General features: G+C 36.5%; 2 protein-coding genes across 9 annotated transcripts in view; both read left to right on the top strand.

Moving 5' to 3' along the window:
• Positions 1-17,506, top strand: part of FAM135A (family with sequence similarity 135 member A) — a 120,564-nt gene extending 103,058 nt beyond the window's left edge. For all 7 annotated transcript variants that reach the window (XM_042939138.1, XM_042939142.1, XM_042939139.1 and 4 more), the window contains 5 exons: positions 340-437; positions 2,088-2,239; positions 4,017-4,127; positions 13,185-13,298; positions 16,096-17,506. In XM_042939138.1, the coding sequence (XP_042795072.1) occupies positions 340-437; positions 2,088-2,239; positions 4,017-4,127; positions 13,185-13,298; positions 16,096-16,301 (681 nt within the window). In that variant the 3' untranslated portion in view covers positions 16,302-17,506. The remainder of the gene's footprint in view (positions 1-339; positions 438-2,087; positions 2,240-4,016; positions 4,128-13,184; positions 13,299-16,095) is intronic.
• Positions 17,507-23,395: 5,889 nt separating this feature from the next.
• SDHAF4 (succinate dehydrogenase complex assembly factor 4) overlaps positions 23,396-24,141 on the top strand; it is a 35,573-nt gene continuing 34,827 nt past the window's right edge. For both annotated transcript variants that reach the window (XM_042939147.1, XM_042939145.1), the window contains exon 1: positions 23,396-23,561. In XM_042939147.1, coding sequence (XP_042795081.1) covers positions 23,498-23,561 — 64 coding nt within the window. In that variant the 5' untranslated portion in view covers positions 23,396-23,497. The remainder of the gene's footprint in view (positions 23,562-24,141) is intronic.

Consider the following 24,141-nt stretch of genomic DNA (forward strand, 5'->3'; position numbering starts at 1 on the left):
TGTGACTTATGAGCTCTTCACATGCGCAAAATTTCTAGAATTTCACATTTCTATGCAAAAATTTTATTACTTAAACCATTGTAAATAACCTTATGTTAAATGTGGATGGTGGGCTAAACAACCAACCTAATGAAGCAAGTGTTATTAAGAACACTGAATCTTTTCTTTTCCTAGAAATTTACTCTTGCTCATTTTAATATAATGAATATTGTTCACCAGCTTCTCTAAAAAACATTGATCTTAACCATATTTTAATACCTAAATTAAAAATGTTTATATTCAGTTTTTCATGTGATTATTCATATTCAATATATAATATGTCTGTTTTCCTTTGTTTAGAATGATACTTTTGCTGATTTTGATAGCATGACTGATCGCCTTCTAGATGAAATAATACAGTATATTCAGATATATAGTCTAACAGTCTCAAAAATAAGGTAACTTTTATCATAATCTGTAATATTATATAACATTTTTATGTCTGTGAATTATAGAAAAATTACAGAATTTGTAGTAGTTTTGTTGCACTATTATGAAATATAGGAGACAATTCAGTTTATCCAATTTAAAGAGAAAAGAAAAAATTTTAAAACTTTAGGGAGAGACCATTATATGTTTCCATTTATATGAATTATCCAGAATTGGCAAACTAGAGACCAAAGTAGATTAATGATTACTTAGGGCTCGGGGAGATGGCAAATGGGGAGGTGATAGCTAAAGGGTATAGGATTTTTTTGAGGTGTTGAAAATGTTCTAAAAATCTCTTGTGGTGGTTGCACAACTCTGTGAATGCACTTAAAACTATTAAATTGTACATTTTAAATGAATGAATTTTATGTTACGTGAATTATATCTCAATAAAGTGGTTACCAATAAGAAAGATTATAGAGCAATGGATATATACAAACAAATGAAGCAACAGAAATACTTTCAAGATTTCATGACTGTACTTTGTAAGTCTGTTTTCCACAAGCAAGAGATGATGATCAGCCAATATAAGTCTCATAATTTAAGCAGATACTGTAGATAGACATGGGAGAGAGAAAAATGTTTGTTTGTTTGTTCTAGTATAGTAGGACTTAAAGAAAAAGTCAAAACTAATCATTCTGCCTCAAAAAGTTTAGTAAACTTTTTGTTTACTAAATTTAACACAGTGATCTTATATTCCTTTTATTCATTTGAAAATAATATTTTAGTTTTTTCATTCATCCACAAAAGTCTTACATCTTTTAGATTAGATTGTCAATTAAAATCAACCATTATTCAAAAGCCTTATCTGGTTAATTGAGTCTTGTTAGTTACCATCATAACTCTCACCCCACAGCTTCAGGAACTTCACCTTGGGAGGGGAGTTTATCCTGAGCTTCTCACTAGCTGTATCTATAAGCCAGTTTAAGATAGCTTTCAAACTCTCTTCTTTCCTTGCTTATTATTCCCAGGGATCAATATACCATCTATTATAAAATGATGGTAAGCAGAAAGGCTCTTTTGATTTAAACTATTCCTTAATAAAAGTGAGGTGCTTTATAAATATTAGTTACTCTTTTGGTATAATCTTAGACTTATAGTAAGATAATACACATATTTTATCTGTGCCTTGAAAGTACTCAAAGAACTCTCCCACTTTAGAGTGTAGACCAGAGAACAAATGAAAAAGATATGTAATTTCTCCTAAGTTATCCTTTATAGGTACAATTTCATTATTTTGTTTTAAATCGTGACTTAATGAGTAATAATTGCAATGTGTGGTTAAGGAGGCCCATTTATCATACAGTCAAACTGTAATTTACTTTTAAAATGTATTTGTTTCTAAGCACTTACAAACTATGAATATAAATTTTCTGATAAGCAATATCTTGTTTCTGCAGAATATGCATTTAAATTATATAATAGGAATTTTCTACTACATTCTCACATTTTTATCTTCAAAACCTAAGTTACATCATTTCAAAGTATCAAACCATAATTTAAAACATACTCGAAATTTCCAAATTCTTAGTATTTCACATCAGTGTATAGTGATATTAGCGTTAATATTTCTTTTTAAAATTAATACTATGGGAGAAATGTCTTTTTTTTTCTTAAAGCTTTATTGGACATTCGTTGGGCAATTTAATAATCCGTTCAGTGCTTACAAGGCCAAGGTTTAGATATTACCTCAACAAACTTCATACCTTTTTATCTCTTTCTGGACCTCATCTTGGTACACTCTACAATAGCAGTGCTCTTGTTAATACAGGTAAAAAGTTTTATTGTTCAATATAAAAAATACAGCATGGGGAGAAAATTTAAATACGGATTTAATGTTTTCTAGTGTTTATTTTAGAGCTGATATGTCACATACTTGGAATTGATGAAACAAAAGATACAGCTATTTTTCTACTTTGTCATGCACATGAAACAAGCTGATAAAAGTCATCTCAGAAAATGAATATTATATTGAGATGATATATGTCAGAAGTCACAAAAGCATTTTTAACTGTTTTTAGTTAAACTATCTAAATATTTTCAATAAATGTTTATCTTATAAACAGGCTATTCTGTCGTTCCATTAGTTGAGCAGATAAAAAGGAAACACCTGTATTTAAGGTATTATAAAGTTATAAAATATTAAATGTAGGATGTTAAATCTGATTTTGTAACAAAAAAGGGGATATTATGAAAAAAATACATTCTAAAATTTTTGAACAAATTAAATGAGAGTTAAGACCCCAATTTTGATTAGAATTATTCTCATTAAGAAAGAACTGATACTTGGGGCACCTGGGTGTCTCAGTTGGTTAAGCATCGGACTTCAGCTCAGGTTATGAGTTTGAGCCCCACATTGGGTGACCTCGAGCCCCACTTCGGGTGAGCCCTGTTTATCTCTCTTCTCTCTCTCTCCCCCTCTCTGCCCCTCCTGGGATTCTCTTTCTGCCCCTCGCTCACTTGCGCCTTCTCCCTCTCAAAAACAAGAAAGAAAAGAAAAATCTGATACTTGGTTTGCCTTTTGTTTGGTTTGGTTCTTCCCTTGGATTTTTTAAGTAGTTTTTATAGTTTAGGCTATTGATTCCCATTGTGAGAATAAATTAGATTTCATTTGTCTCTTTGCATTGAGCCTTGAAACTCTTATTTCCATTTTCTCTTTTACTTTCATTGACAAAGAAACCATACTGTTTCCTTGTGCCGCATTCCAAACTCTGGTATCCAAAATAGATTTGGATAGTGGTAGATTTTTATAATTTTAAAAAGAGGACATGAAAAAGATGAAATCAGTAAGTAACATAAACTAGAACCCAATGTGAATAGTATGCAGCATTTTGAATTTCTTCACTAAACTTTAGTTACAAATTTAATCAGTTAAAGAGTTTTTTTTCTCTTCTTCCCCTGTTCCCCTCTGTAATATCAGAAGTAACAAAAGTAGAAATTGATATTGCACAGTTTTGAAAACCCATTCCAGAGTGATTGGGGTTTCACTTAATTTAAGAGGAAGATGCATTTAAGTATGGGTTACTGATAAGCAACCATTGTAAAGAAATACAATTAAATATGAAACTTCATTATAATCAGCTCTTACTAGAAAACATTAACCAATTGCTAATCCTAAGAGTTAGTCCTTATACAATTAGTCCTCCATAACTATATTTATCTCTAGACTAAAGATTCAGTGCTTAAGTATTTGGATCTACTACTGTGTTTGAAGTTTTTCCATCTCTGCTTCTTTATAATTTGAACAAATATATCTAAAGGTATAATTTTCCCAAATTTGTTCTTCTTAAACCATTATCTATTTCATTACTGAATAGGCTAGAAGTAGCAAGCCCTCTGTCAACCACCATTAACCCATAGTTAAATGTATATGTTTATATTTGTTATCAGAAAAAGGAAATATTTTGCAAATATATTTGTTATTAGCTAAGAAAATGCTAGTTTGGTAGATGTCATTTTTGAAGTGAAATGTATTTTAAAATTAATAATCTTGACATATGTTACCCTATATTTCCACTTTTACTCACATGTCATCTATAACTCTCTAGGTCTGTGGTTTATGCAGAAATGGAAAAAATCAGGTTCTCTTTTACAACTGACATGTCGAGATCATTCAGACCCCCGCCAAACTTTCTTATACAAGCTTAGTAATAAAGCAGGTAAGTATACGGTAAGAGTTTTGAAAATATTCACTTGAAAGCCTATTTAAAATAAGCCTTTAGCAAATAAATTATCAACATGTCTTTCTGGTGATTAAAAAAGTATCAGTCAGGCGTGCCTGGGTGGCTCAGTCAGTTAAGTGTCTGACTTCGGCTCAGGTCATGATCTCATGGTTCATGAGTTCAAGCCCCATGTCGGGCTCTGTGCTGGCAGCTCAGAGCCTGAAGCCTGCTTCAGATTCTGTGTCTCCCTCTCTCTCTGCCCCTCTGCCACTCACACTCTGTCTCTCTCCCTTTCTCAAAAGTAAATAAATATTTAAAAAATTAAAATTAAAAAAGTATCAGTCAACTGTAATTTTTTAACGTTAATTTATTTTTGAAAGAGAGAGGGAGGAGCAAAGAGAGAGGGAATCTAAAGCAGCCTCCAGGCTCTGATCTATCAGCACAGAGCCTGACACGGGGCTCAAACTCACAAGCCATGAGATCATGACCTGAGCTGAAGTCAGACACTTAACCAACTGAGCCACCCAGGTGCCCCAGTCAACTATAATTTTTTAATAATGAAATAGACTCCTAATTAAAGCTAAGCAATTAATAACATAGTTGTTTGATTTTAATGGATTGTATTTGTGTTGTGTAAACACAGGTACTTCGAAATTATCCTTAACTTTTTGACATTTATAATTTAGTACTAATCATAAGTCAGTTTGGCAACTAGGCCTCTGCGTATCCTGGCCCTCCTGCCCCCACCTCAGTCTTTAACCCTTTTTATTAAATGCCACATATTTTTCTACCTTCCTATTCAATGGCAATAAAGCTCTTCTGGAAAATGTCAGAAACTAAACTATTAATAATTATATCCTCTACAGATTCTTACTACTGGATGAATCTTGTTACTCATCTCTTATTAACTGATTATTAAATATAGTCCCTATCTTGCGTTACATTGCAGGTTTTTACAACCTGAGTTCCTCAACTACTACTTTGCCATCCTCACTGTCTATAAATTACTTTACCTCTGACTTTACCATCTCTTCCTGTCTCACCCTCACACTCATGTCTCCCTACCATATTTTTTTCCACTGTGTCCTTTGAAATCTCCATTTGAGTGGAACAGACTCAAATGTTTATCTTCTTCAAAGAATGCTCTCTCCATTTCCTTTAGAAAATGGAGACATAAGTGAAAACTAGATACTTCCCCAGCCTACTCTCATTTCCCCACTCCCTCTGGTTGTAGAGCAGATATTGGCAAACTTTTTCTCTGAAGAGCCAGATAAATATTTTGGCTTTGCAGGCCATGTGATCTCTGTTGCATTGTAGCACAAAAACAGACACAGACAATACATAAATGAGTGTGGCTGTGTTAAAAAAAAAACAGTAACAACAACAACTTTTATTTCAATTTTATTAACAACAATTTTATTTCAAATAAAAAGAAAAGAAAAAAGCAGCAGGCCAGATCCCACAGGCCATTCCTTGCTAACTCCTGCTACAGGAGAAGCTCAGTTTCTCATATACTGTATACTACTGAGAGGGGAGGAAATAGTCCTCTTGCTTTCCTTTTCAAACTGCAATGATTACTCCTCTGTTGTCATAAAACTTTCCTTTGGATTTGTACCATCCAAGCTCTGCTACCTTCTAGTCATCTTCTTTTTTCTTTTTTCTTTTCTTTTTTTTAACGTTTATTCATTTTTGAGAGCCAGAGACAGAGCGTGAGTGGGGGAGAGTCAGAGAGAGAGGGAGACACAGAATCCAAAGCAGACTCCAGGCTCTGAGCTGTCAGCACAGAGCCCGACACGGGGCTCGAACCCACCAACTGCGAGATCATAATCTAGGCCAATGTCAGACGCTTAACCGATTGAGCCACCCAGGCACCCCTAGTCATCTTTAATATAATGATCTCCTGGTCACTCCTCACATATTCAGTGAGAACCCCAGTAAGAGTTCATTGACAAATACATAATTACACTTGAGAAGATATTCTTCTTGGATCTTAATATACCTAATCTTGGCATCATTTTTGGGAATTTGATTAAGTCAACCCTTTAGATGATCATCAAGCATAATAGAGGCTTTCTCAACTATAGTAACCTTCCATTCCGCTCCACTTGGAACCCTACTCATGGCTGCATTCCACTCCTGAAATTTCAATCAATTTTCCATTCTGAGACAACAGTATTCTATTCTCTCACTCATTCCCTTACTCTCATCTGCTTTTCAGACTATTTAAGATCCCTACTAAGTTTTCTTAAATTACCCTGTCCTTCATGGTTCACTCCCTTCCTGTTCCATCCCAGACCCCATGATTTATCATCTTTATCATTCATACATTATTACCCCAGGTATTATCATCATGGCCATCTAGCAACCTGTGTTACCGTTTCTTTACCTGGCTTGTTGAGCTCTACCAAAGTGGATCATACAGACTTGCAAATCACTACCACGGTAGATCCATGGAGTTACCATCTAGTTAACTCTAATAGCGTCTTAACCATTCCCTAGAAGCTTTTGCAGGTTTTACCTCTTCTCATCAAACTTCTAACTACCACTGCTACCTTCACTTCAACAAATGACTTTTTTTTCCTACTTTATCTGCGAGTCAAGGCTAGCAAGCAAGAATTTTCCTACTTCCTTTCTTTTTAGCTACAAACATGACCACGCCTGTGCTTTCCTTATAGTTCAATAAAAGATATATATCTATGGTGCAAGAATAATTTCCCTTTCTGTTTTGGAACCCATTCCTTCTCTCTGTCTTTCAACATTCTCCTTTCAGTGACTAATTCCTTAACATATAAAGTTATTTTGTTTTCTCCCATCTTAAGTTTTAATAATAATAGATACCTCCTTTGATCACTGATTCTATGTTGTTCTATTTCTTTTTTTTTTAATTTGTTTTAATCTTTATTTAGTTTTGAGAGAGAGAGACAGAGACAGAGTGCAAGCAGGGGAGGGGCAGAGAGAGAGAGGGAGACACAGAATCTGAAGCAGGCTTCAGGCTCTGAGCTGTCAGCACAGAGCCCAATGCAGGGCTCACACTCGTGAATAGCAAGATTATGACCTGAGCCAAAGTCAGACACCTAACTGATTGAGCCATCCAGGCACCCCTATTTCTCTTTTTTAATAAGAATTGAGCCTCATAAAAAAAGAAAACAATTACTTTCACTACTTCCTCACCTTTTATTTCACTCTTCAATCCATTATAATCTGATTTCTGTCCTCACCTCTCCATTGAAACTTGCCATATCTAAGTATCTCTTTTCTTTCTTTTAGTTGAACATGCTGTCATTTGTGACTATTGAAAATACCCTCCTTCTTGAAATACTTTCCTACCTCCCACTCTTTATCAGCCTTTCCTGATTTTCTTCCATGTTGGCTCTTTGCTTCCGATGTGGATTCCTTTTCTCTCCTTGCCCCCTAAATATAGGTGTTCTTGGGCTCCAGCTTCTGTCATCTGCTCTTCTCACTCTGTACATTCTTCTTTGACAACATCATTTCATATCCATCTTCACCGTTGGTAACTCAAGTATGTATCTTTACTTTAGTCCTCTAGGCTGTATTCTAGACTTACATGTCCAGCTGCCTACTAAATAAATACATTTGCTTAGATGTCTCATGGTTGCCCCAAATGCAATATTTTTAGATACCTCATCTTTCCCCTCAGATTCACTTCTCTCAATTCTACATCTAACACAGTCTGCACAACCAAAAACCTGGAAGTTGTCTTCTAGACTCCTTCTCATTCTCCCCACACATCTACTTAGTTACTAAGCCCTGAAACATTCAGCCTTCTTAGTAACTAATAGAGGCTTCTCTTTCTTTTCTTTGCTATTTTCTTAGTTCAACCTTCATCACTCTTGCTGAAGTTATTGCTATGGCCTCCAAACTGGTTACTCTGCCTCCTCTGTGCCCCTTTCTCCCCAGTCTTACTTCTTCTTTAGATAAAATTATCTTCTGAAAATTACATCAGGCCATATTGCTCCTGTTTGAAAAATCTTTTCATGATGGCTTGTGGCTTTCAGGATGAGGTTTAAATTCCATGACTTACAACATCAAATCCTTTATAATCTGGTTCCTGATTCTTTTACTGATTTCATATCCTGCTCTTCCCACAGATATATCCTTTGTTTTAGTCATGCCACACATGTTTTATGCTGCACTCACCCATGCTTTTTCTACCACCATCCCTCCCCATGTGTTTACTCATCTTTTTAGAACTGATTCTTTTCAGGGCGCCTGGGTGGCTCAGTCCAGTTGCATGTTGGACTCTTGGTTTCAGCTCAGGTCATGCATGATCTCACGGTTTGTGAGTTTGAGTTCCATGTCGAGCTCTGCACTAACAGCATGGAGCCTGTTTGGGATTCTCTCTCTCTGCTCCTCCCCTGCTCATGCACACACACACTCTCTCTCTCTCAAAATAAATGGACAGACTTAAAAAAAAAACAAAAACAAATTATCTTCATCTTCTAAAGTTAAACTCAAATACTACCTGCTATTAAAAGCTTTCTTGATGCCCTCTCTCATTTAATGCTCGTCTACTCTCAGAGTACCCACTAGATTGCCCAATATATACCTAGATTTTACACCTCCACACTGACCTTATCAATGAATTCCAGTCTTCATTTACCCTCTAGACATCTCTACTTACATATCAAACTGAATATGTCTAAACCTGAACATATTGTTTTCTTTTGCTAACTCTTCTTTCATCATTTTAATCGTACTCTGTCTTCTAAATTACTTAGTTTTTTGAAATACCTCAAAAAACTTTGCATTTTGCAAAACTTTGACCTCACTTCTTTGCATTCTACCTCCCAAGATTGTTAAAATTGTAACTGAACTCTAATTAAACACAGAATCTGAAGCAGGCTCCAGGCTCTGAGCCGTCAGTGCAGAACCCAACAGTAGGCTCAGACCCACAAACTGTGAGATCATGACCTGAGCTGAAGTCAGACAACCGCCTGAGCCGCCCAGGTACCCTCTGAGCCATAGTCTATTTAACTAACTTGGTTCTTGGCTAATAAAGTAAACCTGCCATGCAGAAGCACAATATTAGTATTAACGCATTGTTGTTGAAAAACTGTTATTAAAATTAGACTACTAACTTCTAAAATGCATTTTTAAAGTACAGTACTGTCAGACACCAGGGTGGCTCAGTCAGTTAAGCGTTCAACTCTTGATTTCAGCTTAAGTCGTGATATCACGGTTGGTGAGATTGAGCCCCATGTCAGGATCCACGCTGACAACACAGAGCCTGCTTGAGATTCTCTCTCTCCCTCTCTCTGCCCCTCCCTCACTTACACTCCCTCTCTCCCTCTCTCTCTTAAAATAAATAAACATTGAAAAAAAAGTACAGTACTGTACTGTCATTTCCCTGTAGAAGCATGTCAGAATCTCTGCAAGGAGCTATTATTTTGAAAAAATAGATGTTAATATAATGCCTATTCTTACAATATATGGTATAGAAATAAAACAGTGCCAAGAAATTGGGTGGTCATTGGGAGTATAGAGTCTAAGGACAGGTTCATTGATTTTTTGTTTAATGGGAGATATTGCAGTGTTTTATTAATAATAATGATTCATACAAAAGAGAAAATTGATGATACAAGGGAGGGACAAGACAGCTACTACAGCCATGTCTTTAACTAGGAAGGAGGGAATGGCATCTCACATTCTAGTGAAAGGGCTGGCGTAAGGTGGGAACATACACAGCTCATCAGTAGAAGAGCAAAGACAGAACATGAAGTCACAGGTATGGTAGGTTAGTTTGGTTAAGATAGGAGCATGTGGAAGTTCTGTTCTGATTCTTCTATATTTTTCAGTGAAAGAGGAAGCAAGGTCATGAGGTAAGACTGAAGAGGGGATAGAAGGTGCTGGCAGTTTAAGGAAAAATAGTCATTTAGCAAAGCACACAAATGAATGTTACCTAGCAAGGCTGCCATAGGCTGTGCAATGAGCAGCCCCAAGAAGTGTCATTCTTATGACACCTGAAGTTGCACAGTATGATAGCCCTTTATGGGGAACACGAATATATATCTTTCAGAAAAACGAAAAAGCCAGCTATGCTGTTACATAGGCTGGTTTCATGCGACTTGGGATAAAATTTTAGTAAACAGCATCATACTTAGATTCAGAAAGCACAGTACCTAGAACAGCTTGGGGAGAACTAAAGATGGTATACTACAGGACAGTTTTGTTCACGGTTTGGGCTTCCCCTTAAAAGAATTTTGAAGAAGTGTGTACCCCTTGTATAATTTTAGGGTGACACCTAAAAAATATTTTCTATAATTTTAAATAGTGGCAAAGGATATATTTTCTGGCATATAAGATAGTACATACTTCCTGTAATTATATTTTCATAAAAATATAAATTCATTCAGTTGGAGTTACATATTCAGTTCATACAGTTTCTAGAACTTGTGTGCCATAAAATCTAATTGGCAGTGCTAATTCTTAGTGTCATACAGTCAAGTCAAACTTATTTTTGTCAGAAAACATTGTATTTCATTCGTATTTTGCTTCATTCCCCCAGAGACTTTTATACCTCAGGCCATATGCCACAATAAAATCTGAAATAGATTGGAGAAATGCCTTTCTCTAATAAAGTGGGAGAAGGACAAGTCATTTTTAGGAAAACCCTCATACAGAAGTTGAGATCTAGAATTCAGTTTCCTTAAAGCTATACATGCCCATCCTCACCATCTAGAGTTTTTTTTTTTTAATTGAAGTATAATTAATATACAATGTGACATTGTATGTATAACTCTGTGCATATATAACATACAGCTTCAAGTGCATGGAAAGTCTTAAATTACCCCTGAAGGTAGATGTATACCAGTTTGAAGACCTCTGCTCTAGGACACACAGGTGATTCCCAGAGTAACGCCAAGGTGTCAAGTCATGCTAAAAGTAGAATTAGTTTGTCACACGAAATGTGAGAATGAAGGGAAAAAATAATTTTTGTTAATATTTTTCTCAAATGTGATTTTAAATATATGTAATTGAATTAATTCCTGTTACAGACATTTGATTATTTCATTTATATCCCTGAAGTTTTATATATCCAGATTGCCACAGAGGGTTATCTTCTCATTGAGAAAAAGGGAGAATGACCTTATATTTGACATAGAGGGTAAATACAGTCCCACCTGCCCGTATGTGTGTCTAGAATCTCTCATTATTAGGATCATAAGTTCCAAGAGAGAAAGGAGTATCTACAAAGGTGCTCTGGATATTCTGGATCCACAGTAGTCCCCACAATTGGCCTGTCTCTAACCCTGAATTTCAGTAGGCAAAAAGTATCAAAATTTTACTCTGGAATGTTCCAGAACAAAATTATATGACCTAAACTAAGCACCCCAATCCTAATGTATTGTCATTATTGGCTTGTATCTTATTTAATAACCACATGAATTTCTTATTTTTTATTTATTAGTCTGAGCTACATAGCAAAATTAGTAATACATAGTAAAATTAGAACATTACTGGGGCGCCTGGGTGGCGCAGTCGGTTAAGCGTCCGACTTCAGCCAGGTCACGATCTCGCGGTCCGTGAGTTCGAGCCCCGCGTCAGGCTCTGGGCTGATGGCTCGGAGCCTGGAGCCTGTTTCCGATTGTGTCTCCCTCTCTCTCTGCCCCTCCCCCGTTCATGCTCTGTCTCTCTCTGTCCCAAAAATAAATAAAAAAAAAAAAAATGTTAAAATTAGAACATTACTGGTAGTGGGGTGCCTGGGTGGCTCAGTTGGTTAAGTGTCCTAAACTTCAGCTCATGATCTCACGGTTTGTGGGTTCGCCTGCATCAGGGTCCCTGCTGTCAGTGCTGAGCCCTCTTCGGATCCTCTGTCCCCCTCTCTTTCTGCCTCTCCCCTGTTTGTGCATGCTCTCTTTCTCTTTCTCTTTCTCTCAAAAATAAACATTTTTTTAAAAAGGCGGGGAGCCAACTGTTGGTTAAGCCTCCGACTCTTGATTTCAGCTCAGATCATGATCTCATGGGTTTTGTGAATTCCAGCCTTTGCATCAGGCTCTGTGCTGACAGTGTGGAGCCTGCTTGGGATTCTGTCTCCCTCTGTCTCTGCCCCTCCCGCGCCCCCCCCCCTTCAAAAATAAATAAACTTTTTTTTTTTTAAGGCCCCACTAGCAATCCAAGAGTATTTAAGAAAAAACATTACTGGTAGTAAAGTGGACAGGAACTTGGTTTTTCAGTGTTTAAATGAGTTAATTAGTTCAAAGGATCACAAGACCTAAATTCATGTAGTTTGCTGAAAAATAAAAATAGAAGAACCTGACTAAAATCCGTGGATGGATCACAAACCTGCTATTTTTATTGAAAAATCTTAAGTATGTATTCTCTTGACATCATACTTCAATAAGGAGAAAATATTATTAATATTAGGCAAGAGTCAGATGAGAACTTAAAAATCAGCTTTAAATGATTTCATATAGGGTGTACTGTTTGTTCTTATGGAAAAGTATGATTTTGTTTCTTTAGGAAACAGCCCTAAATATTGAGGATTATCTTTTAGAAAGTAAGAAGGTCATAAAATACTTCCTTGTAGAATTTTATCCCACCCTATATAATCTCTCTCGTACCCACGCACTACCATGTCACAGTCCTTGCTCTCACTCAGCACAAACACACATTTCTCATACCAGCATGTAAACTACATAACAATGAAGGTAGGGTTTTTTTTGTAGATAATATATGGAAATTGGAGAATGAATTCATCAGATTTAAAAAGCCATAAACTTATTAGTACTACTGAGGAAATTAAAAAATTGTGGTCACTTAATATATTAAATCTAATATATTAATATAATATATTTAATAGAATATAATTAATTAATATAATATATTAAACACAATATATTTAATATAAAATTAAAAGTTAATTTAAATTAACTTTTATTTAATTTTTATTAAATTTATTATTTATTATTTATTTATTAAATTAAATTATTAAATATTAAATTTAACTGAATATATTAAAAGTTAATTTAAATTAACTTACTAATTTAAATCTGGTTACTTACTGCATTATAATTCCATATTTTTTCTTCATAGGGCTTCACTATTTCAAAAATGTTGTGCTAGTGGGATCTCTACAGGATCGCTACGTTCCTTATCACTCTGCCCGTATTGAAATGTGTAAAACCGCTTTAAAGGACAAACAGTCAGGTAACTAAGTAAATTAGAAGTATTTTATTTCCATTTGTTCCTCTGACAGTGCATCCCATTGTGATTTGTATTTGTATTTCACCAACTACAAATGAAATTAAAACTTTTTTCCTATGTTAATTGATCATATTATTCTTTGAAATGCCTGCCTATGACTTTGATTCATTATTTTACATTGAGTTATTTATCAGTTTCTCAGTAAAATCTCTATGTATTCAAAAAAAAAAAGAAGTATTTCAAATAGTTGTATCTACAACATGAGCTTTTTCCCAAATTTTTCTTGTAGTCCCTTTCTTTCTTCCTCTCATCTCTCCCTTTATTTCCTTTTCCATCCACTGTTATTAACATCTATCCTTACTCTTTTTTTTCCTTTCTTTTCTCCTGCCATGTGGTGTTTTTGCCAATAAAACCATCATTCTTATGAAAGAGTTCTTTTATCTAATTACAAATGCTGCTTTTGCTGCCTCGAAGGTAATCTGTACTTTGATTTCCTCACAATTGTTGGGATTGGTGATTATGGTAACAATCATGCTGCGTGTTCTGCTGTATCTTGCTTTTCATCAAAGATGGCAGCAAAGACGTACCTCACTTTAATAAAGTAATAAAGATTTTATGTATTCTTTTGCTAGTTTTGAATAATAAAAGAAATTTAAATCATAGCTATTTAGAGCCAGAAGGAGACTTGGGTCTTGTTGGCTCATTTTATAATTGAGGCCCAGAGATGCTAAGTGGCTGATCCAAAGTCACTGGTGATTAATTAATTACAGGCTTAGGGCAAAAACACAGGTGTCCTACCTTCCCATATTTCCTCAGTCCCTTTTTTGGAATGAGGCTGATTTTTAAATGAACTCTTAATCCTTTGCATTTTCCACAGTTTAACAGTGAGCAGCCTCTTTAGGCAGGGACTCTCCCTTACATATATTTGTATTGGCATTGCCTGGCATGATGCCTGGCACACAATGGGTGCTCTGTTCATTTAACACATATTTTTTTAGCATTTTGTGACATCAAAATAACCTTTTTTTAATTATTATTATTAACTTCTGTTCTAGCAGGGATTTAAGGATAAATTAAGAAGAGATTTAACTTCCAGATGGGTCACAAAAACTAGAGAAATGCCCTTTGTTTTAACAGTGATCTTTGCCACTAGGGGGCAGGAGGAATCTAATAAAGACAGGTTTGGATTTCTTCCTATGTAAAAATACTTTTTAAGTAGCGTAGAACCAGAAATTCAGCTTGACAATCATAATGAAAACTAAGAGAAGAGGTGAGAGAAAAAGTTTTGTATGAATTTATGTGATAATAATCTCTCAAATATCTCTCTCTCCTTTCTCTAAATGTACTTCCATATTCTTTTCCTCTCTCATGATTCCTCAGGGATAAACTCTGCCTCTCCTCAGAAATTTGATACTTGCCTCCCTAAAATCCACAGGTCCATGGATATATGTTTGCACTCGTCTATAGTAAGGTGGTGATACACAAGCATTAAAAACTTTGCCCCTCGTAAGGAACTTTGTGCTTTTATATATATATATAATATATACGTATATATACACGTATATACACGTATATATACGTATATATTATATATACACACGTATATATATATATATATATACGTATATACATATACACACACGTATATACATATACACACACGTATATATATATATATATACGTATATACATATACACACACGTATATATATATATACGTATATACATATATACGAATATATATGTATATACGTATATATGTATATATATACGAATATATATGTATATACGTATATATGTATATATACACGTGTGTATATATGTGTATATATATGTGAATATATATGTATATATGTATATATACACGTGTGTATATATGTATATATATGTATATATATGTATATGTGTATATATATACGTGTGTATACACACACACACACACACACACACACAACCTTCATCTCTTATGCTTAGAATGAGCTCAATAAATTCATTGTAAGAATTAACCAAAGAGAGGGAGACAGGAGCACAATTTTGGATTTAAAAGCAGGACCCAAGCATTAAATAAACCCTTGGGTGAAAAAAAAATAAACCCAAGGGTGAAACCCTTGACTTTTGAGCCAAACTCACATTGTCTTTCTGACTATAGGAAGTTGCTGTTTTTGCTCAGAATAATGTGGAAATATGTGGAATACAGTTGAATGCCACAAACATTTTTAAAGTACTTGCTATAGGTTCAAGTTTTAAAAGTTATAAAAAGCAAAATGTCTTTTTTTTTTAGTATAATTGACACACAATGTTACATTAGTTTCATGTGAACAGTGTAGTGATTCAGCTTCTGTGTACATGATGCTATGCTCACCACAAGTGTGGCTACCATCTGTCACCATACAATACCATTACAGTATTACTGACTATTCCCTATACTGTGTAGAAGGCAAAATGTCTTAGCATGGCTACCTTATTGTCACAATGGTTCAACAAGTCATAAGTGACTTAATGTTGAATAAAACTGTTTGTTCTGTTATATTCATTGCTTTGAATTAAAGTATCAAATTGACAAGAATTTACAATAAATTTGCAATTTTTACTTGGCTAGATAAATAATGTGGTTATTTATATTTTTTATAAAATCATCTCAAAAATGATGGTCAAAGAAAAAGAAAACCTTTTAAAAGACATTTTTCTGCTTTAAATGGAAATAATAAAACTAAATTTTATAAATTACATAAAAGTTGGCATAGAATTTTTTTCAGTTACTTACATGAACTAATTTTCCTACTTTCTATTTGTTCCATAGGACAGATCTATTCAGAAATGATCCACAACTTGCTTCGCCCAGTTCTGCAAAGCAAGGACTGTAACTTGGTTCGATATAATGTCATCAATGCATTGCCCAATACAGCTGATTCACTCATTGGGAGAGCTGCACATATAGCTGTTCTTGATTCGGAAATATTTTTAGAGAAATTCTTTCTGGTTGCTGCCCTCAAATATTTCCAATAGGATAAAAACATTGTTAGAGACTTGATAATTACCTCATTCAACAATGATTCAAATAATGTATTATATTAAGCTGTAGATGCTGATAGTTCTAAGACTATTTATACCTTTTTGTATGGAAGATAATTTATATCATCCATGTTTAGAGCTTTTTAAACATCAACTTTACTTTCTAGGTAATGTGGCTGTGCAATATTTTTTTAATTTTATCTTTTTACTTTTCTATTACTTTTTCATATATTTTGCTACATAAGTATTTCAGTGAAACTTTAAGCCCATATGTATATCTGATTGTTTATTATTGGCTTTCCACAATTCTCACATCGGACACATCATATTAAAGGCCATTATCACTAGAATAGCATGAGATTTTAAATTTTCTAGTATTGGGGTATTATTTAGTTAATTATAAATTTTACTTTTAACATTTTACTATGTTTTAACTGGAAATAAAACTATGGCTGCTAAAGTATATTTTTTGAAGAAATCAACTCTAGCCCAGTCAAACCAAGTAGTTCCTAGATGACATGTTAAAAAAGTTTTCTAGAAAAGTCATTATCACTATTGCTATTAAACATATGTCATGCCTATTAAAATATATTTTCTACTGGTGATTTCAACATTATTTCTCATACTGACTTTTATTACTGGAACTTTTCATGTTCATGTTAGCAGCATCTAGAGATTTTTGAATGTTTGAATGCCCTCTGCGTAGATTTGGTTGGAATTTTGCTAAATTTGGTAGTGTTGCTTGAACTTTCTGACTATATTTCTTTAACTTTTTTCATGGACTTTCTTGTATGTACATAGTAAGTGTTGAAATTTATGAAATACTTTTATGAATTTAGATAATTTTTAAATATTACAATTTGTTGAACTAAAAAGTAATGTAAATAAAATAATTCATGTTAAAAATGGAACAAAATAATTACATGTTTGGGGATACAGATGCAAATGTTTTTGATATATGGAGATGTTTAAGTCTTTTGACTTTACTAAAGGTGCTGAATAGCATTAAATTCACTATTTTCCTTTCCTGTTTTACTTGTGAAAATAATAATGCACTAAGGGTGGATAGAAGGTCTGTTTGCATCCACCAGTTGTGGTGGACAGAGGTTTTTGTATGTGTTGTATAATTGATGCATGTTTTATTTTTAGCATTGTGTTAATGCCTCTGATGTTAATAAATGAACAAATAACTATCTGGAGGAACAGCTAAAACACTTGCTTATTTTCAGAATACTAGAGTATATTTTTATTTATAATTGGATAGACTATGTTAATTAATTGTATAGACCAGCATAATTATATAACTTACAGCCTTTGTATTTTTATAATTTATATCTTTTGCATATATTAAGTAGTTGAAAGGTACTTCATTGGCTCTCCATAATTCTTTACTTTGTAGAAGTGTTTGAAAATTCAGTGAATTGACTAAGCAATAATATACCAAGTGCATTATAACTGGAAAATATAAATATATGCATTAACCACCACATATTTTTGCCACACACATTTTTCATCTTGACATACTTGGCCCTGAGTTTGAAATATGCTTATTCTAAGTTTGAATAATCTTCCAGGTTTATCAGAGGACTCATTCTTATTCATAATCATTTTATTTGAAGATAAATTGCTCTTATAATCATGGTTTGTTGGTTGTTGGTTTTAAAACACAGTTTTTTTTTTTTTAATATGAAATTTATTGTCAAACTGGTTTCTATACAATACCCAGTGCTCATCCCAACAGGTGCCTTCCTCAATGCCCATCACCCACTTTCCCCTCCATGCCACCCCTCTTTAAAACAGTTTTAAAAGCACATCAATGATCATGGTTTAAAATCTAACAGATTTCACTTTTCATTTACCAGGGAAACTATCATATGTTATTTACCTCCAAATTCGGATTATAGGGGTGGGATGGGGTTCTGAGGGAGAGGGGAAGTGATTGTCTGAAACACTATAATTGACTTTTACAGAATAAATCTCACTGAAGTGTATACCCGTAAGGATTCTTGTTGCAAACAACAAAAAGCAATTATGATTAAATTAAGCAGAAAAAGAATTTATTGGAAGAATATTAGGTAGCTCACAGAATTTCTGGAAAGGCTGGAGAATGAGCTTTGGAAAACAGATAGAAGCCAAAGGAAGCTGGATGACCAAAATTGTAGCCAAACTCTGACCTCAAAAAGAGCTGAAAGTTTGTGTATATGTCTACTGGTAGTGGTGCTTCTGAAAACAGGATTCCAAACACTCTGCTTATTTGAATCACTCCTTCCAGATTCAAAGTCTGATGGGAATGTCCAACTGACCAAGGTTAGTTGGTGCCAGCACTCAGGCTGTCAGGCCTCAAAGACAGCAAGTATATCCAACCTTCTCAGCTTCTGCAGTAGAAGATGGCACCATTTCTCTCACGAAAGTCCACCAAGCATATGAAATAGGTTTGATGACTGAAAATCAACATGAGAGATCAACTGTTATCCATCTCTTTGTCTTTCTTTTTTTATTTATTTTTTTAATGTTTTATTTATTTTTGAGAGAGAGAGAGAGACAGAGCTCCAGCAAGGGAGGGGCAGAGAGGGAGAGGGAGACACATTCTGAAGCAGGCTCCAGGCTCTGAGCTGTCAGCACAGAGCCTGACGCGGTGCTCAAACTCACAGATCGCGAGATCGTGACCTAAGCCAAAGTAGGATGCTTAACTGACTGAACCACCCAGGCACCCCAATCTCTTTGTCTTTCTAACATCAACATATACCATTCTTCCTATATTTACACATTTACGTATTACTAACAGTACAATTTTCCTAACATAATACTATTATCCCTCATCCACTTTCAAGTCCAGAATCTCCATGTGATGTCTATTCCTCCTCTAGTTCTGTAATGATCTTGTCCCAGTAGTATGCAGCCCATAGACAAAATTGTGACCTAACCACCACCACCCCTATATACAAAAATAGTGTAAGATAGGAAAGAAAAGAGAAATTACTAAATATATAAGCACAGGTGTGCACCAATGGGGAAGAAAATATAGTTAGAACAGGGCTTTGCAAGCTTCCTTGTTGAGATTACCTGAATTACTTGTTCAAAATACAAGTTCCAGGGGTGCCTGCGTGGCTCAGTCTTTTAAGCATCCGACTTCGGCTCAGGTCATAATCTTGCATTTCCTGAGTTTGAGCCCCTCATTGGGCTCTGTGCTGACAGCTTGGAGCCTGGAGCCTGCTTCAGATTCTATCTCTCTCTCTGCCCCTCTCCTGCTCAAATTCCAGAGCCCTATTACAGACAAATTGAAACAATCTCCAGGGTAGGATATGAGGAGCAGCATGTTTTGTCCCAAAGGTCTCTGATTTAAAAACAAAACCATACAGCTCTCAATTCTGCCACTGGCCGGCCATGAGGCTAAATTGTTATGATTTGTCACCACTGCCATTTATTCCGTTTCCTTTGTGTTCAACCAGTATCTCAGTGAATGAAATGTCTTTACCTAGTGGTTGATGCAAGGATCTGAGTCTTGAGTGGCCTTGCCTATATATGATTGCAGATCTTTGTTTAATTTTTATAATTCAACATGGGTATTGTGAGGAGGATCTTATCCAGGAGATAAGATCTCCCAAGTTCTAGTCAGACTCCTTTCCCTATTCCCTTTTCTTCCATGGTCTTCAGGGCCAATCACCCCAGTTAGCACCATGACCAATTTTTTAAGTCCTTACCTAGAGGAATGAGCTAAAAAATGACCAGTTTACAATCCCAACTTCCAATGCAGAGAATACATTCTATCCCCTTGTACCCCACTCTGTGTACAAAAATTGGTACGCCAACAGAACCTGGAATCATGGAGATGGATAGTGAGAACCATAAAGGGTCTAAGATTTTATCCTGCTTGTAGACTTGCTTGCTACAGTGAAATGGATGCCAACAGGAGACTCCCGGGTACCAAAGACTATTACAGCAAAATCATAGTCAAAGCATCAGCATATTTGCACTAGTTCATGGAGCCCCAATTCCCACAGTGATGTAGAGGGCCAGATGACTCCTGTACACACTATGGGTTGCATCACAGGAGAAAAGTCCAGAGCCAAGGGCCAAGCAGTTCTGAGCAAGCAGCAAAGAAGCCAGTCTCTTTTCCCCAGGGGAGCAGCAGTTAAATGGTAGTAATACTCTATTAGATGCCTATATGACTGACTACGGAAATTGCTAAGTATCAGGAGATGGATAAGCCTTGCCGTTAGCATACTCAGCAATAATATGAAGGGAGGCCCAGGACCCATGGCAGATTGCCTCTCCTCACAATGGAAAGCAAAATATATGGACAGTATATTAAATATAACAAGATATTAGTCCCTCTACTACTCTTTGGATCCTGTTATTCTGTCAACAGAAGAAATACTACTGAAAACACTTAAGTCATTTGGAGCATATGCCAAGACCTTTAGGACAGCATCTCAAAGCATTTTCTGACCTTGTTCCAAAAGTAAACCTTCAGTAGGGTTGTCCATTATTCTATAAGACCAGTTGCTTCTGGTCTGATGGGGATATGTGATAAAGCTTGTTAATCCCAGAGGCATCAGTATTCTACAACTTTCATAGGAAAATGAGTTCTTTGATTAGAAGCAATGTTGTGTGGGATGTTATATAAAGTATATGTAGTATAAGGTATTCAGTAAGTCCACAGAAAGAATGTATAAAAGAAGTATAAGTCAGAAGTATAACCAATCCAAATGCAGTATCGTTGTTCCAATAGAACAAGTTGCTACCTCCTTCATCATCGTAAGATTCCATTGTAATCAAACCTGCCACCCAGGCTATATAGTGCTATATCAGGGAGACAGATTGTTCACTGCAAGCAGTGGTGCTAGCCAATCAGTCTTGGCAGGGGAAAAGACTATGTTAAAAGTATATGTATATCTCGGGGCACCTGGGTGGCTCAGTCGGTTAAGCGTCCAACTTCGGCTCAGGTCACGATCTCGCGGTCCGTGAGTTCGAGCCCCGCGTCGGGCTCTGTGCTGACTGCTCAGAGCCTGGAGCCTGTTTCAGATTCTGTGTCTCCCTCTCTCTCTCTGACCCTCCCCCGTTCACGCTCTGTCTCTCTCTGTCTCAAAAATAAATAAATGTTTAAAAAAAAAAAAGTATATGTATATCTCTATGCCACCATGGCTACCTGGTAGTGGGTCCAGCTGTGGTGAGAGAAGGAGGCTGATTGATGTCTACAAAATGGGTCACTATGGTAGGCAGCCTCTAAAATGGCCTTCATCGATCACCATCTGCTGGTATTCATCCTTTGTGTAATCTCTTCCCCTTGGAGGTCTCTGGATATAGTGACTCACTTCTAATGATAGACTACATGAAAAGTGATGGAATGTCATTCTGAGATGAGATCACAAAGACTGTGGTTTCCATCTTGAGCAGTTTTTCTTGTTCTGTCATTCATTCTGTGGAAAACCAACTGCACATATTATGAAGTGACCTTTGCAGAAGCCCACATAGCAAGAGCTGAAGGAGGTTTCCAGTCCCAAAGCCCACAAGGCATTAAATCCTGCCAGTAATTGGGCTAGTAAACTTGGAAGCAGATCCTCCCCTAGTTGTGCCTCCATCTGGGACTGGATCCCCAGCTAAGACCTTGACTGCAGCCTCCCTTAAGGCCTAGAGCCAGAGAGCCAGAGGTACACTGGCTCCTGGATTCCTGACCCATAGAAACTGAGAATAAGTGTTTATTGTTTTAAGATATGAAATTTTGGTATATGTGATGGAGTGATAGGTAAGTAGCAGTAATCTTGTTCTGATTAAGAGACCTTCTGAAATGGGAGCCTTTTTTTTTTTTTTTTTTTAATTGAGCAACAAGATCCAAATGTTCTTATGCTTTGGAGTGATTCTGAGAGGTCCTATTCCAAAGGACTATTCCAATACCTTTATATTCCCAGTCCCTGCCCACTTGACTAAACCAGTGCCCATGAAGTGATATAGATCTTTAGAGCTTTATCTCAAGCCATATCTCCTTCCGGGAAGGCAAAGTGTACAAAATAAAGTTCTAGCCTCTTGAGAGGATCTCTCCCCCAGGCATCTCTCTGTCCTCCCCCACCCTGTTCCTTCAGGGCCTCTGTTAAATGGGGCTCTAAATGCCAAGGCAGTCCATTGACAGCTGAGTCAGTATATTTAGCAAAGCCATCTGTGTAACAGCTTCGAATTTTTTCCTCAGTCAACTAGTCACAAGCAACTTGTTGTTAAGCTATATATATAAACTAAGGGTCAAATGTATGTGTGGGAGCTACCTGCTAATAAAAATTGCTTGAGTTTTGTTTCCGGCCCTGATCTGTATATAATACTCTTAGTAAAAGGACTCCTTATCTAGGAGGATCAGATAACTCCTAGTTCTTGATGAGAAACTCAGATTGCATAGCCCCCTAATGTCACACTGTCAGACATTACCAGCACCCAATAGTTAGCAAAAAAATTTTCTGAAAAATAAAAAATCTAGGGACCTGCACTGTGATTCTGTAAAGATTTCCACAAGTTACATAAAGCCTCCTGATCTGCCACATATGTTCCAAACACCACTGCAACTGTTGGAATTCAAGGGCCAATTGGCAGGGCTCCTTCCACTACAGCCTGAACCAGATGGCAAGCCTTCTCTTGCTCTGCACTTCATTCACAACTGTCATCTTTCAGGTCATCTGGTCAATGAGTCAGAAATCACGAATTAGTGCACTGAACAACTAGATATTTAAAAAACAAAAGATAATTGAGGGGAAAGAAAACTATTACACGGGCAAAAGAGTAAAAGGTACTTTTATCTTTGTATACTATAAAAGAGATCTTTCAAAAGACCTCTGCCTCAGATTAAGAGGAATACACGGAATTATTCCCTCATCCAACTTCAGCCATGATTTGGGATTTTAATCACCAGGAAGGTCAGGGTAGCTTGAGTCGCTCTTCGCGAAAAAGCTGACCCTCTCCATCCGCCTTTTCCTGCACACAGCCCAGGATTGGAGCACAGACTCCTCGAAGAGCTCTGGAAGCCCGCCCCTCCCGGCCACACGCACGCCCCGCCCCTCCTTACGCAGGCCCCACCCAATCTCAAGCACGCCCCGCCTCACGAGAGATCCGGCCCGCCTGTGGGTTGGGCTCCGAACTGCGCTTCTGGCTCCTTCTTCCTGCTCCTTCATCCTCTGCTGGGCCCAGAGGACGCTGCGGGAGTCGGCATCATGACTGTAACGAGGCTAGCTCGGTTGCTTGGCTACATCCCGGCCACCGCGTGGAGAGCGGCAAGTAAGGCGCCCGGCCCCGGGGCCAAGGTCGCGGGCGGGGTCGCGAAGGCCGAGCGCCGCGAGAAAAGCCTCCCTCGGGGAAGCCGCGTGTGTGTCGGGAGTCTGAAGGTGCTGGGTGTTGCAGAGCTTCTCTTCCTCAGCTCAGCCACGCACGTCTTGGTCCTGGGCAGGTCCCTTCACCGCCCGGCTCAGGGTTGGGACTAGGGCTAGAAGATCACCCCAGCCCTTCGAGAGCCTGGACACCTGCGTCCTTCCGGTCATTGCTCTGGTCTGGAAGGGCAGCAAACATTCTAGGTTGTTTACTTTGGAGCTCTCAGGGCGCACTACGCTTTGATGCTCGTGAAAAAAAAAAAAAAATGGAAAAGACGGCCCTTGGGAACGAGAATCATTCATTTACTTTCATTTATTTTACTTATTTATTTTACATTTACATCAAAAATGTATTTACATCTTATTTAATTTACATCAAAAAATGTAGCGGTTTACTGTATTTAAAAAAACTGGAAAAGTGCAGACGTCGCCCCACGGTAGCAAATTAGTATAATAAAAATTAGATGAAGTCGAATTGTTAACTACAAAGA

This window comes from Panthera leo, chromosome B2, assembly GCF_018350215.1.
Source record: "Panthera leo isolate Ple1 chromosome B2, P.leo_Ple1_pat1.1, whole genome shotgun sequence".
NCBI classification, from domain to species: Eukaryota; Metazoa; Chordata; class Mammalia; order Carnivora; family Felidae; genus Panthera; species Panthera leo.